At 55.6% G+C, this 16,737-nt stretch overlaps 1 protein-coding gene across 1 annotated transcript in view; it reads right to left on the bottom strand.

Moving 5' to 3' along the window:
* Positions 1-13,980, bottom strand: part of LOC119102828 (serine protease filzig) — a 31,306-nt gene extending 17,326 nt beyond the window's left edge. Inside the window, exons 1-2 of the mRNA XM_037226280.1 lie at positions 13,707-13,980; positions 5,984-6,088 (exon numbers count right to left, since the gene is read on the bottom strand). Coding sequence (XP_037082175.1) covers positions 5,984-6,080 — 97 coding nt within the window. The 5' untranslated portion in view covers positions 6,081-6,088; positions 13,707-13,980. The remainder of the gene's footprint in view (positions 1-5,983; positions 6,089-13,706) is intronic.
* Positions 13,981-16,737: the final 2,757 nt, after the last annotated feature.

The raw sequence follows: 16,737 nt of genomic DNA, 5'->3' as shown, positions 1-16,737 counted from the left end.
CCTGCCTGCGCCGATGTCATGCAAATGGGTGCGTTTCTCTGAAACCTCACCTCTCCATTCGATTGGCGTGATAGCCCCTGTTGCTCATCTGCGCTCTCAAAAACCTTTTCCAAGCTCCGGTGATGGGGAGGGATTGAACACGCAGCTTAACCGCAACAAAAAAACCAACGAATGTCACCAAAACGCCTGCGCGCGGCACATCCTTAAAGGTCGCCGGCGCGTCGCTGCCGAGCCGCGGCGAAGTGGGACAGAGCGGTCCCCTGAGTCCGATCCTGTTGACTCTCGCCGCTGCCGGCCGGTGACTGCCCTCCCGCAGCCTTGGCTCACCAGCGCGGCGCGGCGGCCAGACATGGCGCCGCCCGCCGCTGCAATCGGGCGGATCGCATCCGGTGACCTGTCTTCGAGCTGTGCACACCGATATCGGAGCATGGCTTCGGACCTGAACGGCGGGCAGACGGACAGTGACGGCTGACGGCACACGGGGCCCCGGCAGGAAAAGGGGGCTGAGCGGCCCGAACAGGGACAGAGCGGCCCGGGCAGGGACAGAGCGGCCCGGGCAGGGACAGTGCAGCTTGTCCAACAGTCAGCCCCAGGAAGGGCACAGAGCAGACGCGCGTGCCCCGCCGCTCTTCTAGCGACGGCAGGGGCAGAGGTGGAAGCAGCCGCCGCTCGGCCCGGCCGGCGGACTCGGCCACGTTTCGACACAGCGTTTCGTCAGCGAGTTTCTCAGGCGGCCGGGAGAAACCGGCGACGGCGGCGGATGGTGGCAGCGGGTGGCGGGGCCGGCAGCGGAGCGCCCCGCTTGCTGCCTGATCGGCCGCTGCCGGCCGGCCGCGGCGGATGTGGGCCGGCCCGAGAGCGCCTCACGAGCGCGCGGGCGGGGTGCGCGCGGCTTTCGCGGCCCGTGTCACGTCCGGAGCACGGCTCACGCCGCCGCCGCCGCGTCGCGAACGCTGGCGAACGGCCCGACAGATGGCGCCGCAGGCGAAGACGGGGAGGAGCGGCCGCATAGGCGGGCAGATGCACCGGCATGGGCACCGTGGTTGGGAACAACTAGCCAATGAATGCGGGTGAACAGATTGGCAGGGGGCTTTTCGAATGAACAAAGAGTAAACGGGCAGATGGATGGTGAGACATGGACCGCAAATGTGTGTAATTCATCAATCTGAAAGAGTCGCGCGTCGGGCGTTTAAGCGAAATGTTTTACATTTGAAGATACTGAAGCAAACGTCAAGTATGATAAAATAACCACACCTATAACTGTTGGTATACTTTAAGGGAAAGGGCTGCTCCATACATCAAAACTTCTCTATTGAGTAAATATGCTCCTTAATACGTTATTATTTGATTGCGTCATGGGAAATTTGTATGCCAATGAGGTGCTGCTAAACTAGCGAGCGAAATTGCCACCAAAGCACTCATGTGTAGTGCTTCAACTAGCCGAGATGTGGCAGTGGCGGTGCTGGAAGTGTACGCTAAGCCAAATATCGTTATGCGCTCGTGTTTTGGCCCTTTCTCGCGGTATTCTTGCATATCTGTCCTTGAGTTTAAGATGTTTACTTGTATTTACATACTCGGTTATGACGCTTTTCTTAAGTTATTCCGTTGCAAGTCTTACCTTCGTAATAAGTAGCAATTCTGTCCAACTCCTTATACTTTGTAGCACAAGGCGCGATCCGTGATTCAAATTTGCGAAGCTCGCCCAACATTGATTGAGATCCAATTGACGTCCACTTTGTTTAGTAATCGTGCTCACAGATGCCAGATCTGAACGGATCGACGAGAACATTCTTCTTGGCCTTCAACGCTACGTGAATTTTGGGGTGGCAAGACTTGAATGACGCCTGAATGGCCTTGAAGTAGTTTGCAGATTTAGTCTGCACATCTTTGCGTGCGTGTAACTCAGAAACTAGAAGATTTAGGTCTTAAGAAGGCAGGTATGTGAACCGCACTAAATGATCTTCAAATTGGCTATTTCAGTTTTAAAAACATGCAGATGTTAAAGACTTCCTTTAACGCAAGGAGTATCGGTACAATAATACGAGTGCACGCGGAAGGCGTAGGCGACGAATAATTGCATTTGCTCAATGAAAATTGCGGCACATTGAGCTTTCGCCGCCAAATTCTACCGTTCATAAGTATTTGCACGACCGGGTCGCAGGGGTAAGGGCTCATACAACAAACACTGATTAGAGTGAGCTCCGAGCCCAGAAATCCTTCCATTCAAAACGTTCAGATTTGTTCTTTAAAAAAGACAAAAATGACGGGGCCCAGTTTAAAGTCACTGAAGGCAACCAATTCGTATAGGAAAGGTGACAAGGGGGAGAATCGATGTACGACGGGCCAACATCTAGTGGAGTCCAGCGTCACCTGGAATATCACATGTAACAGCCAGGGGCCACACTGCATGACTGAGCTTGGTGGACACAGTTCAGTGCCGTTGAACCAGCAGCAGCCCTACCCCCACTCCCAGCCGCTCCGAGTGACAGGCTCGACACTCAGCGGGCCGGAGACCGACGTCAAGCCCGCGGCCCAGGACCGTCCGCCTCCCGGCGTCACTGGCCGCTCCAGCTCTCCGCAATCCCGACTCCTCAGGATCGATCTGGGGTCGCGCGAGGCGCACGGCAGCGCGGAAAGCTCCCCGCAGCCCCGGCTCCCCAGGATCGATCTGGGGTCGCGCGCGGCGCACGGCAGTGCGGAAAGCTCCCCGCAGCCCCTACTCCTCAAGATCGATCCGGGGTCGCGCGCGGCGCACGGCAGCGCGGAAAGAGAAAGCGTCGCCCCGGGCGACGGCCGCGACGGCGGCTGGCCGCCCGGTCGCCGGGTGCGCGCGTGACCGAGCGCGGGGCTTTTTGTCGGCACCGCCCGGCCGACTGACCCCCGTCCGGCCGACCCGCCGCGACCATCGCGCCGCGCACTATTGGGAGCGCGGCTACTTTCGCTTCCGCGCTGCATACGAGACGCGGCGAGGCACACCACGACCCCGTTTGCAGTGGCGCACCGGTGCTGAATGGCGTAATTGCATGCGCGGGCACCGTTTACTGTGTCAGCGGGCCTGGGACGGCGGCGGCGGCTCCTGCGGCGCCGTGGCCGCCGTTCCCGCGCCGAAGACTGACGGGAAGTGGACCTCAAGCGTAGGTGCGATAAACCAGGCTGCGGCTGCTTGTCCGGCTGAAGTGCTGTGTGAATTACGGTCCGTGTATGGCACTGCTGTACGGTGATTGTACGGCGTGGTAGCAATGAAATCAGTTCATGGGAGTATCCATAGCCGATATATGTTGATACATGTGATGGATATATACGCTTATCGTAACAAAAAAGCTGGCACTTGCCAAATAATGAATATATAAATAAGCTTTCATCTGTTTCATACATCACTTTAGAATGAATCTGGAGCTTGGGTTTGCAGCGAGAAGGAGAAAGATTAGATCGATGGTGGCATCGGATACTCAACACCTAAATCTACTGCGGAATACATGAACAGATGAACATGAACATGAAAAGGTTGGAAACGTAAATCATCGAGCACTGCAAAGCAAAGCAAAACGCGCCCGATGGCCAGACTATCTTATTGATGCGTGTTTGTATGATACACATACAGCTACATGCGTACCTTTACTACTCCTACAGAGAACATACACATAAATGAGCATGCGAAGTCAAAACTAAATGTCGGTAGAGGCAGCTCCCAACTTTCGACGCCCGTCAATTACGCGGTCTGGTACAAGTTCACGGGGTAATTGACATTCCGGTCACCACCGTGCGGCTTCAGACGAGCCTCAAATTTCACTCGAAAATGAGCTACGAACACCATAATTGGCCGTCGCGCCGCATCTGGGGGCGGACAAATCAGACGATAACCTGGGGAGCCGAGGGCAGATATATGGAAAATAATCGCTGGAACTACTTCGAGCGTGCGTTGCCACTTCAAGATACTACTAGCGAGTGACGCGTCACATTGGTATCGTTCTGCACTCATTCATCCAGCACAGCTCCGCCTGCCGTGCTGTTTTGTCCACTGCAGCCGACTGAGGAGCTCGGACAGGTCTCCAGCTGTGTAAGCGGATGAGCACGCTACGGCCAGGGCGAGAGCACCACAGTTCAGATTGCCTCAAGCTGATGTAGATCAGGGGCACCGGATGTCGGCTCAGGTGACCTTTGGTGGCTCAAACCAGTTCAAAATGGTAAAATCAGACCCGTTTTCGAATTTCAGAGCTGTGTGTTGCGCCAGCGAAGAAAGCGATGCTGTGTGGCCCCCGGCACACTGGCGGCATACCGATCGTTATCGCTGTGTCCCACCGGTGGGCGCAGCCTGTGTCATGTCGAATCAAATCACTCTGGTGTGTGTGATGTGTGTGTGTGAAGTGAACCTCATGTGTGTGAGTCCCATCACGTTGTCTCGGGAGCTATGCGTGGCCGGCAGGGTGATAAGTAAGTCTTGTGGTGCGCAGTGGGTACAGCATGCGTCACGTTTAGATTCAAGATGGCCCAACCCTTGCCGTGCGGGAGCTATTTCGACTGACGTCGTTGGCGAAGGGTGACGCACATCCTGCCGCCATTTAGCCCTCAGCTGAGCTGAAGCCGCAAAACAATGCCAGAGCACGACTTGGTGCTCAAGACATTCAGTGATTCCGACTGTTGGTTCTTGGTCAACAGGTGACCCACCAGGTCAGGTCAACGTTGCATGGGAATATGAGGTAAAAGCTGCAGCTTCTCCGGACAGAAACAGTCGTTTTCCCAACCAAGTGTTCTGAATCAGGTACAGTGCAAGAGAGCTACCTAGACACGAACGCAGGTGGAACAAGCTCATCATAAGTTTTTAAGCTCGGTTGACCTCTGATAGATTGCTTATTATTGAATGTGACCTGTGTGCCTAGGGCATAATTCTGCATCGATTTTGCACACAAAGGCTTTATTTACCGCTAATAAACGGCAAAAGAAAGCAAAAAGCGCAGGCAGTTGGCGCAAAACATATCTGCAGGCCTAGATGTGTCATGACATGGCGTTTCGGCCTGACAGGATAAAGCACACAGCTTTTCTTTGCATCATTCCCGAAGAATGCATGATCAGCCGCGCCAATGCCGCGGCGCTGCCCCTCCACTTTTTCTCGTGGTCTCGGGAATGCCACCCGGGTAGTGGCATCCACCTCCCTCGCTTAGTGGTGGTTTAAGTCTGTTCAATCTCCTCTTAGAATGTTGAACATGAGTCCAGTCATATTTCGATGTTCCTTTTTCTCCGGAATGATTCACATTACAAAAACAATTTCATACTTTCAATAAAAACTTTTCAATTAATTGCAGTTGACTTAGCATGCACTTCCATGATGCGAGATAACTGCCTGCATGAGACGGAACTGCTGCGCAGTACAAGATACTGTAAGGGGCTACCGGGAAAGCATTCAGGACGCATAGTGTACGACAGACGTTCGCCACGCAGTGCTTAAACGTGAAATGAAACTGACGGCATCTAGTCCAAGAGGTTTGTGAAATGTGAGTCGCAAGATGCACCCGAATGCTCGCAGAAAGGGTGACAAATGTTGAAACTCGGCTCTGAAAAATTTAGGTGTGATCCCTTTCGTGAATTAAGATCGTTTGGATAACCCTCAGGACGGCCTGTGAGACCTCCTCATCCAGCGATAGTCAGTGTGTATCCGCAAACAGGGCATTTCAAAGTTTTTGTGAACGTCTAAATGTGGTGACAAGATTAAATAAAAGTCGGTTTGTCCTTGGACTGAGGGAACCCAGCTCCACTTTGTCCATTTGTTGCTGATGCGCCTTCTGAACTGCTCTGATGAACTCACCGCCACATCTAAGTGCATCGATAATTCATGACCTTCGTTAGCGACATGAAGAGTTTGGCCTCACCATTTCAAACGGGCGTGAGATGTCTCCATTTATCTATTCAAGCTACTTACGTTCGCGGTGAGCGCATAGGTAACACATAACCATCAATCAGTCTGGACCCTGCGGGTAAAACCACTGACCTCCGTAGTCTAGATTCCTGCCGTGAACGGCAGCGACCGCAGCAGCGATCAGCAGCCAGTGCAGCTGCAGCGGGTGACTCCATGAGGCCAGCTGCATTTCGCACCCTGAAACACAGGTCATCGACGGTCACCACCCCGCGCGCAGCGGCACGCGCCGACAGGTGAGCTCACAAACAGCGGCACGCGCCGACAGATGGGCTCGCAAACAGCGGCACGCGCCGACAGGTGAGCTCGCAAACGCCGGCTCCGGCACAACCTCTTGGGTGAGGCCGGCAATTGGCATAAGATTGTTGGGTTTTGGTCATTCGCTGCGGAGAACAAAAGGGTGTGGAAAAATTTGTGTGCTCAGCTTGATTCGTTTTAACCGTTTGGTTCAGCTTTTTGTAAGATTCAGCTTCCCCGTTTTTGTGACTTTTTCATCTGAGTCGCAAAGGTCACATCTCAGAGCCTTCCAGCACCACACACGTCACAGCCGATTCATCAAAGCTGTGGGAAAAGCTATCGGTGCTTCCACTCGTCGTCCTGGTGATTCACAGCACTGGACCCTGTGTGGCCGCGGCAGGCCAAAAAAAACCGCGCCCACGCCAGTGGGATCGGTTGCCAAAGGATTGAAAGGAATAGCCAGCGCAAGAGCCGTACGACAGTGAGATGCGGAAGAGACCTAGTTCACGGATTAGTTGGACAGGAGACCTCATCTGAGATAGGACGCTTCAGAGAACGAGACCCGTACGATTCACGCCCTATCCACAAGCTGTCCTTCCCCACGACGTGACTGCAACTTTTGATAGAAAGCATGCTTCGGAGTAGGAGCTGGCCGCCTGTCGCATTACCCCACGCCATCACGGCGGCCGTCTAAGTGCCTGTCCATCGTCGCCAACCCAGTGCTCTATTTCGGCGGACGCGGCCGCTCCGTCGCAGCCAGCGGTGGCGCCTCAGTTACACGGTCTGGCGGCGGACCGTCGGCCAAATCGGGTCGCCATATTCCAGTCGAGCGTCGAAAGCCGCGCGGCCGAAATCGAAACCGGCTGAGAACTGTGACGTCGCGCGGTTGGCCAGGTCGCGTGAGAACGCAGCGCTGGTCCGGCCGGGCGGCGCGTGATTCGTGTCATCGCCCGGGACTGGACAGGGCGACCGCACTGCGGCAACCGGAGCGAGGGCCCGGTCGTTACACACCGCAATCGGTCAGCTTTCAGCTAAACTGTGGCGTGCCGAGGAAGCCTTCGTTTAGCCCAGTTTTATGACCGGCTCGTCCGAGTGAGTTCAGGAGAGCGACGTCGGAGAAACTTTGTGTTGCCGATTTGGTTGATGGTTTTGCATGAGGTGGGTGTACACAACCTTGAACAGACAAATAAGCCGATGATTTGGCAGAAAATGGGTGGAAAGTAGGTTGCGAATCATTTTGGGCCACTGAAAATGACCGGTGACTGAGATGCGTATCAGGTTTCAGTCTTGAACAAACAGCATGCAAGGAGTCTTTTAAATTTTTGAGTTTATTAAGATGCACGATGAAGGTGCCCCTTGCAGCGTGAGAGGAGAAAGTAGAAGTATATCACCGCTTGTAGATTTAACCAAATTCTACATAACTGAATACGGCAACGCGTGAGAAAGCATGCAGTTGGCCTGTCATGCGCACACGCAGATAGACGCACACTTGTACTTTAGTTGCTTAGACCACTGCATTGGAATATCTGTCTTCCGTGGGTGTATCAGGCGAAAGTGTACTGATTTTTATCATTCGCCCAAAAATCTTCAGACAGCATGAGTTAAGGATTTGACGCGAACAACAAAGGCTTTGAGGTTTAAGTCCCTCGCCATTATTAGGTGGGAGCTCTTATGCTGAAAATAATCTTTACATAAGCGGCCTTCAAATAGCTGACTTTCAATATGCGAAGAGCTATGCCACGAGTCTAAGCGACTTTTTCAAGTAAGCGTTGTTCATGTTGAGAAAGCTCGGCTTTTTGAGGCAGCTCACATGGTCATGAGTGAACAAGATTTAGCTTAATCTCTTTGAATCGGAAGCTTACCGCCGCTGATCCTGGAAAATCCTGGCAATTTCAACAACCGCAATGGTGAAATTAGGGCTGTCTACAATTTTGGCAATTATGACAAGGATGGTTATTGTTCAACATAAACTGTACAGTTGGTATATGCACATTTCATAGCCCAGTCTTTCTCAATTTAGGCCACAGCGCGTCCCATTTCAGGCTGTTCTTGAAAAGAGGGGGGGGGGCATTGAGCTTTTTTCGGTCTGCCTCCGACGCACGTAAAATGTGCTTCAGCTGCCGAGAACTAACACGCATGCTCTGATCCGTGAGCAAAAAAAAATCTTTAGAAACTCCCGAACACGAGTGGATCCATCCTTTCAACACGATAGCGTCTTTTGGTCAGCAGGTATCAACACACGCGCTTTGTTCATCTTCTCCCCCGTCGGCATCGACTGGTGTTGTGTCGATGCGGCACGGTGCTGTCGGGAACCTGGCTTCAATCCGCTTTTTTTAGCTTTTTATAATTCGAAAACATTCCCTTTTCCGTCTTACTTGAATGGAAAAGTAAAACCATGGTGACGCTGCAACGTTGCAGAGAAGCTCGTCAAGACAGTGCGCATTAAAATGCCAACAGCCTATGCAGCGCCAACTTTGAAAGAACTGTGGCTCTTGTTGCTAAGAATTGCCTGAGGCTGTGCTTGCAGAGATGCTATGCGCCGAAGAGCGTGACACCTGGGCCCTGGGCTGGACCGTGTAAGTTAAGTTTTGCTAGCACGGGTCAAGTGAGACCCACTCGGCCCGCGGCCTTGTTTGTATTAAGGTTTAGATTATAGCATTGTGCAAAGAAACGCAGTTTTTGCTTAATTATGGCGTGCAGTGAAACAGAAATCACAAGCAAATTCTACGGCGTGGTTCGCGTGACTGTTGGCATTTCGAGCTGGCGTGTTGGGGTTGAACTGCCGGCCGGCCGGCCGCTGGAGGCTGCGACGACGCCCGCGCGCCGGCTCGTCCAGCTCTGGTGCACCGCGCTGGCGCATGTGACGCCGCTGAGCAGTGGTCGAGGCTCAGTAACAACTGCACTGGCACGTGCTATTTAACCAAATCGCCCTCAGCCAAATCCTACATTCAAAGCCAATCCGTTAACCTGAACCAGGTCGACAGGCTTGGAGCCATAGTGACCATGACTTGTAGCGATTTCACGCTGGCTTCTGGGTGAGGAAATGGAACCACGCGGAGACCATCACGCGACACCAATCACTATCCGGAGACTGCAATGCCGGTCCCAACTTTCCCGGCAACCACAACAGTCGGACGGCACAAGCCACTATCCCGCCGCGAAGTGGGCCGCGGGCACCTCCGCTCCAGCCCGGAGTGTCGGCGGAGCGCAGAGTGCCGTCGGCCGGAGTGGCAGAGTGGTGGGATGACCAGACGCCAGTACCGTAAGCACGGCGCCCGCCGGGGGAAACCGGGTCCGGCGCCGGCGGCGGCGGCGGCGGCGCACGCTCTCACGCAAGGTAAACACGGCCGCTAACGGGAGCGGCGCGGCTGCCCACGCAGAGTTACGGCCCCGCTGCCCACGCAGAGTTACGGCCCCGCTGCCCTGAGTTACGGCTCCGCTGCACTTTCGGCGCCCAGCGGCGGGCGTCTGAGCGCGTGACGGACGCTGCCGGGACTTTGTGGTGTCGGTCAGAAGCTAACAGCCCATGATCGATGGTGCTGCGTGGCAGGGATGGCCTTGACCCACCCCGGATGCCGTCACTGCCGCGTTGAAGATGTGTGTGGGTGCGTGACGCACGTGCGTTGTTGTAGCCGCACGAACTCCGGTAAAATGCAAAACAAAGCTCCACCAGTGAACGTGATCGGAAGCCACCAAATAAATTCCAGTGACTCACAGTGTTGTAGCGACGCTGACCTGCTTCAGTCAGAGCGATGAGTCAAGTGCAGGGAGTTGGGTAAGAACCGGGTTCGTGGCTTTGACGTGGCTGGTGGTCATTCGGGTTCCCCAGGTGTCGTTTGGCGAATGGGGTCCAAGCTCCCCAGGCACCCCGAACTGCCTGTGCTTGCACGGCTCCTGCCTCAAGACTGGCGCACTCCGTTTTCCCCCTCGGTGTCAGGCTAATGTTGGCCTTAATCAGACAGCCTGAAGTGCCGTTTTCACGATTTACCGTTGACAGCCGCGTGTCCACGGACCGCGTTCTCAGTCGGTGCGCCATCTGGCCTCGGGGATCAGCTCGTGAAGCCCGGTGGCTCGGCTGACACCACCGTTACCGGTGTGGGAGGAAGGGTGACGTAACGGCGGCTGACAAAATCTGCTCTCTGGTACAAGACACCGAGAAAGAGAGCCAGCCGCGCACATTTTCAGACGTCTCCCTTAAAAGGCCGCCCGACGGACGGCGCGCGCGACACCGGCGCCGCCGTCGTGCCGGACGCGGAGGGCCCGCTGTCTCCGCCCCGCTCTGGCTGGCGCGCAGCAGCTGCGTAACTGTTCCCGGCTCTGCAGCCGGCCGGCCGGCCGCACCGGCCGCACGCCTCTCGCGGCGCCCGCCCCGCCGTCAGCCCGCACTCGCCACACGCCGGCCGCTGGCACGTGTAGTGGCGCCCGAGCGGAAATCCGTCGCCGCGTTCCGACCCAATTCCGCGCCGCGCCCTTCGTGTGTAATGAGGATCCGACGCGACGCTGCGTCCAGCGCGAGCGCATTGAATCGGCCTGGCAGCAGGTCAGCTGACCAGCCGACGTCCAGCCGCCGACGCTCCTCCATAGAGATAGCAACTGATGCACTCCAACCAACACAGCACAACAGGAAATAGCGAGTGGGCGAATGGATGAAATGTGGGAAATCGTGGAAATGGGATCGACCCGATTTGCAGGCGGCGTGCGGCACGGAGCGCATGATGCCCGGACTGGGGCTGGTTTGGCACGATGAACCGACCGCCGCAGCGGCCGCAAGGTGCAGAAACAAAACTTTACACAACATGTGGGGAGAGAGACGATATTTTGAGATCCATTCTTTTTGTGCGACGCCAGAGACCATACGTTAATGTTCTGGGATGTTGGGGATGCAGCTATATCCCCCATTACAGCACTGTTGTTAATTGGAGATGCAGCCACGTCCCCAATTAACAGCAGAGTTACACGCGTGCCGCCGCTGCCGCTGCCGCCGGCTGCCAGAGCCCGCCGACGCCCACCGGTCGCCGTCGCCATGCCCAGCTTTCTTTTCTGGTCGACCGACGGCGCCAGACGCGGCGCCGCTCGGCTGGCGCCCGTCGCGCCAGTCCAGTTGAGACGCGCACAGCGGCGGCCCCCACCGGCGGCCGTGTCACGCGCCGGGCCAGGTGTCACACGCGCCGCGTGTGTCGCGCGCCGGCCGGCCAGCGCCAGCTCGCACGCGGCCACCTGACGGCCGTGGCTGCGCTGCCCGACGCTGGCCCCGGCGTCGGTTTCACTTCCTCAAGAGAAAGGATGACGAGCTGGCGGACGCGCGAACGGAGATTACAGCTTCCTGGGCCGGCCTTAATCCGTCGCACAGAGCCCTATGGCGGCGCTTCGCATCATCACCAATGCGCTGCTCTTCCGGTCTGGTTTGAGCCAGGTCGGCAGCAGTGATGTCCAGCACCAGCAATTGTGGGTGGTAATCCATGAAATCACCGCGCGGGGCCGCCCGTGACTGTCCATGTGAAGTGGTGTCTAAGACTCCAGATGACATATGATGTCCAGGACCTAAGATGACGCGATGTCCGCCCAGGACCTGTGGCAACCGTTTTCAAATTATAATGACTATCCGTGATGAATCTATTTGTGGTATCTATTACTGTCACAGGCTCGGCCATAGCCGGCGGGACTTGTCCAAAGTTTCGGGTATCTGAGGCACCTTACCAGAGACACTGAGATCCATTTTTTATACACCATTATCGACCTTATAGTGAATAGTTATTCCCACATGCTCAGGACAACATTGGTGGTCAGTACTATAGGGTGGGATGGAATCAAGCGGGGTGTTGTGTTACTGAAATGAGTCAGAGGGTCTCAAGCCCCAAATGCATCTTTCATGACGATCATGTTTATACTCAAATTAACTTGACTTTTATTTCTCTCTCCCCATGTACTTCAGAACCTCAGGTTTACAATCGTTCGTAATGGGAATACAACAGCACAAAAGGATTTACGATCATGCGGAAGTTGTTACCTCTATGGGTCAAGAAGGAACAAGTTTCTACGTAACGGACGATAGGATCGCTGCGTCCTGCCTGGTTCAGATAATCAATCAAGCGAAGACGCCATAGAGCTTTCCTGCACTCCATTGTTTCCCTGTGGTTAACGACTCACGACAGCGACAGCAGTCGACACTTGCACTTTGATCTGGAGCGTGGGATAACCGAACAGTTTCTGTCAGGGTGCGACTGACAGACCGCGAAAGAGCACTCTCCTCCTCCGACCGTCGTCGGGTTCCGCGCGCGGCGACGTCGGCCCACCGGCGTCAGCTGCTGGCCGACTGCGCGTGCTTGTCGCGTGCGGTGCCCGGCTCCGGCCGACAGACGGACAATGCCGGTGCCGGCCACGGCAGCACATGTGCCGTAGTGTCGACCGCTGACAATGGACCTCAAGCCGGGCACATGCCGCGCGTCCCTCCTACAGGAGCTGTTATCCTCGAGCACGCACTGTTAGAGACAGTGGCCCGGACGGCCATTTTATGCGCTATGACCAGGGTTGCAGAGAAAGCGCCTGTAGCTGCAGTCCGCGCTGCCCAGCTTGACCTATCTGACAGGAGATCATTACGCACGCTCTTGCAAAAAACGGAAATGTGCCTCTTGGTCGGAGACAGACGACTATCAATAATGCACTCTTAAGCTGTGATCCTGTAGCTCATGTGTATTCCGGCTAAGAGTACCGACGTTACCAGGATTGCATGAAACTTTGAACTCGAGGCAGGTACCGAATGAAAGATCAACAACATGCAATATTCCTTGTCATCATCATCATCATTCCTTGCATCAGCAGTAATCATTGTTACGGATCGCTGTGCCGCGGACTACAGTAGTATTGCAAAACTCCTTTTAGCCTCCAACAACCGGTTCTTGCATTTGTGGCAGGCATCTCAATCGTACACCCGCACAAACACGGACATCCGCGCACACCATCCAGCCCCCGGTCCAGCCAGGCGCGGGCGACACGCAGCCGGCCGATTACGCCGCCGCTACCGAGCCGGCCATACGGGGCGGTTTCTCCGGCGGCACAGTTCTCTCGCGGCGCCGTCTCCGCCTTTCGCTCCGTCTGCGGCAGCTCCGGAAGGACCGGGCGCTGCCGCCGCGGCCGCCTCGCTAACGGTCGCCAGGCCCGGCGACCGCCGCGCTGGGCGGCCGGCGCGCCGCGTGCACGCCGCGCCGCGTGCACGGCGACCCAATTACTCCGGCCGGAAGACGGGCCGGCCGGCCGGCGCCGCGGCGCGCCCCGCCGGCGGCCGGAACCGTCCCCGTGCGGGCACCTGTTTGGCTCTTGAGGAATGTTACACCCCGCCAGCGCCTAAGCCGCGACAGCTGGGCCATAGATGACCCCTGGCGGAGGTAATGCGTGGCTGGCGCAAAACCCTTACCGAGGAGGCCGGGGCCGCGCACGGCGCGATGGTATCGCCAGCCGGGAGCCGCGTCTGGGCGCAGGACGGCGGGCCGCCGGGCCGGCCTTGACCCGCGGCCGGCCGCCACTCGGCTAACGGGTCTGACCGGGGCCCGCTGCTGACACGTACCTGACGGGCGCCGGGCGCCTTCTCTGGCTAGGTGCGGCCGGCTCCGGAGGGCGCCTGGCGCATGTCGGTCCCGTGGCGGCGCACTCGTCCGCCCGGCTCGGCTGGGCCGCTCGCTTCTCACGGCAGGGCGCCGCCGCGGGCTCCTCGCATGTCCCCGACGGCCGGGCGGGCAGCGCGCACTGGGGCACGGGAGCTGCTGACTCTGCGCGCAGCGGCGCGGTCGCCGACAGTCACTGGGCGGCGGCGGCGGCGGCGTGCGCGAGAACCGGACCGGGCGGCGGCGGACCGGGCACTGGCGCCGGCCGGCCGACGCCGCTTCAGATGAAAAGTAGGTTGTGCCGACGGCCGGGGGCGGTGAGGCGGCGGCGCGCGGGGCGGCTGCCGTCCGTCACCGCGCCCACCGCGCCGCGCCGACGCAGACCCTGCCAACTGCCCCAAGCGGCCCCGGTCGCGCAAGGTCGCTACGTCGTCGCCCATCGGGCAAACAAGGTCTGGGACATACAGCACGCAGCTGCGTGGGGGACGGTGTTGAGTGTCGGCGCCGGGGCGACGACAGTTGTTCCTTGCTTTCTTTATGCGCATTTTCTTTGATGAATTAATTGAAATAGGCGTTCCTGTAAAATCGACTGACTGGTAGAATAGACTGTTCCTATAGACCGTGTCAGTGTAAAAACATACCAGGCAATTAAGCTCACAGCTTGTAAAAAGTTCCGTGTGATTAAGGTGCCGCTATGGCAGGAAGTGAGGCAGTGTGTGATGGCCGCAAATGGATACGGCAATAGTGAAACACCCATCACGACGTAAAAAAATCCAAAGATCAAAAGCTTAGTTTGATTTTCCGACCCCGTCCCCAAGGCATTGGCACTCTCATTGTCGCATGTATTTGCATTGTGATATCTAACTTTAGAATTATGGCATTTGCATTGACATCCTCTTCTGACAGGAAGCACGCAAAGTGGCCTCTGCGATTGGTGCACCCTAAAGCATGTCACCACAAAAGGCCACAGGACGTCGGCGCGAGTGTAGCTCAACCAGGTGAAAGTGAAGTCGAAGAATACATCAGTAATTGAGCCTCGTACTTGTCCGACCATTAGCGTCCATAGGTCTCGGTGGTCAACGTCCACGTCTCTCTAACAGAGACGTGAGACCGATGTTCAATGGCCTAGGCGAAGGCACGTTCACTCGTGACTTCGTATTGTGTCGTATTGATGTGGACAAATTTGCACAAACTAGTGACTTATTTTGATCGCCTTGCCGGTCTTAAGATTGTTGCAAAGCTGCGTGTAGATTAGGCGGGTTGAACATGCAGCAGAATTAAATCTTTTCTTAAGAACAGTTTGTGGACGGGCTTATATTATACTTAGATCATTATTTTTTATAGCCTCGCTTTGATTTGTGCGATGCAGCTTACGGGATGCAGTTAATTCCCAACGGCCGTTGTTAACGTTGTAAACTTTACTTTTGTGGGTTTGTGAAAATGTGACAACATTCATAATAAACATACGCCATCGCAGAAAACAATTTCGAATATGGTTGTTACCCTTCGACAGTAGAGCTGATCACCTAGCGCAGACGGCACTGAACACGGGGCCCGGAACCTTCAAATCGATGACAGCTCACCCGTTACATACTACACGTAGGCACGTCGACGTCTCGCTGCAGCAGGCCCATCTGCTGGGAGCAGTTGGATGTTTGTAAACAGATATGCATGGCATGCTATGTTCAGTTGTGTGCCTGCTTCTGAATGCAGCCGTTTTGAGGCGTCCACATGTTCAACGAGACATAAGTCGATGGCCACAGCTTCCAGAATGGTGCATGCATTTGGCTTTTGTTAGTGGAGATATATTCAGGACACATCCTTTCATGCATACGTCTCGTGTTGTGCTAGTTGAAGGTGCTGCTTAAGGGCGCTACTTCTCCTGCGATGCCTGCCCCTGACCTCTGTTCAGAATGGGCCCTCTCTATGACTATTCGCGTTCTCTTCAGCGCTGATATGTCATAGCGCTCTGTTCGTGCCAGAAAAAGCAATGCCTTACATGCGAAGATGTCGTGTCGTGCACGCGCTCGGCCCATACACACTGGCAGATTTTAATGACCGGCACGTGACCTATATCTTTACTCTTTTGGCCCCAAACAATGCTGATGGCTAGAAGAAGTCGCTGTGAGGCGAAAGTATGGTCTTCTAAGATGTTCCCGGCTTTTAGTGCGTGTCCGCATTGTTCTAACTCTGCGTTCACGCTGAGTTTGGCCAGCGTGCCAGAATACTCCCAGACCGTGAAATCCACCCTCTAAAGAGGCAAAATCTGGTCAATATCTGCCACTTACCAACGAACCGCTCCGCTCCACGCAGACGTAGACCAGTGCTAGCTGCAGCAGAACAAATGTGATATTGATTCTACTACTCAAACTGTTGTCTCAGTCAAAGCTACCCACCACCAGTCAGTCAACAGTCAGTCAAATAGATGGGTAGTTTGACTGATATCAACAGTCAGTCAAACTACCATCTCAGTCAGCACGTCACTGTATCCGAACGAAGAAAGGAACTGATGTGGTTCAAAAGCCTCTCATCAACCTGTCTATTGGGCCCTGCACTACCAGAGCGCATGAGGCTGGGGTCATCCGTGCAGGATTCCAGAAATCATAGAATGATTAAGAGCCCTGGACCGATGCATGAATCGGGCCTGGAAGGATATATTTTGCAATGGATGAAGCCTAACGGTTCAGACTACCGCGGCTTATCCGCGACATGGTGAGTCGGACATGCGTGTGTGTGTATCATTGGGGGTTTACGACGCACTCAGCTGCTGAGACTATATGGCGTCGCCTGCCTCTCACCCTGGCAGGAAGGGCGGGCACCGCGGGGAATCGAACCCAATACCTCTGGTTTCCTAGATGCGCAGCGGTTAACGCAGACGCGTTAACCACTACACTACCGGCACCCCGTGAGTGGGACATGACAATAACCCCGCAGTGAGGTTATTTGTGCTCAAGTGGTTGTACCGATCAAACAGCTATATTTCGGGCAACTGGG

Source organism: Pollicipes pollicipes, unplaced genomic scaffold (assembly GCF_011947565.3).
Source record: "Pollicipes pollicipes isolate AB1234 unplaced genomic scaffold, Ppol_2.1 Scaffold_5724;HRSCAF=6776_pilon_pilon_pilon, whole genome shotgun sequence".
Lineage (NCBI taxonomy): Eukaryota > Metazoa > Arthropoda > Thecostraca > Pollicipedomorpha > Pollicipedidae > Pollicipes > Pollicipes pollicipes.
This window is presented reverse-complemented; position numbering and strand designations above follow the sequence as displayed.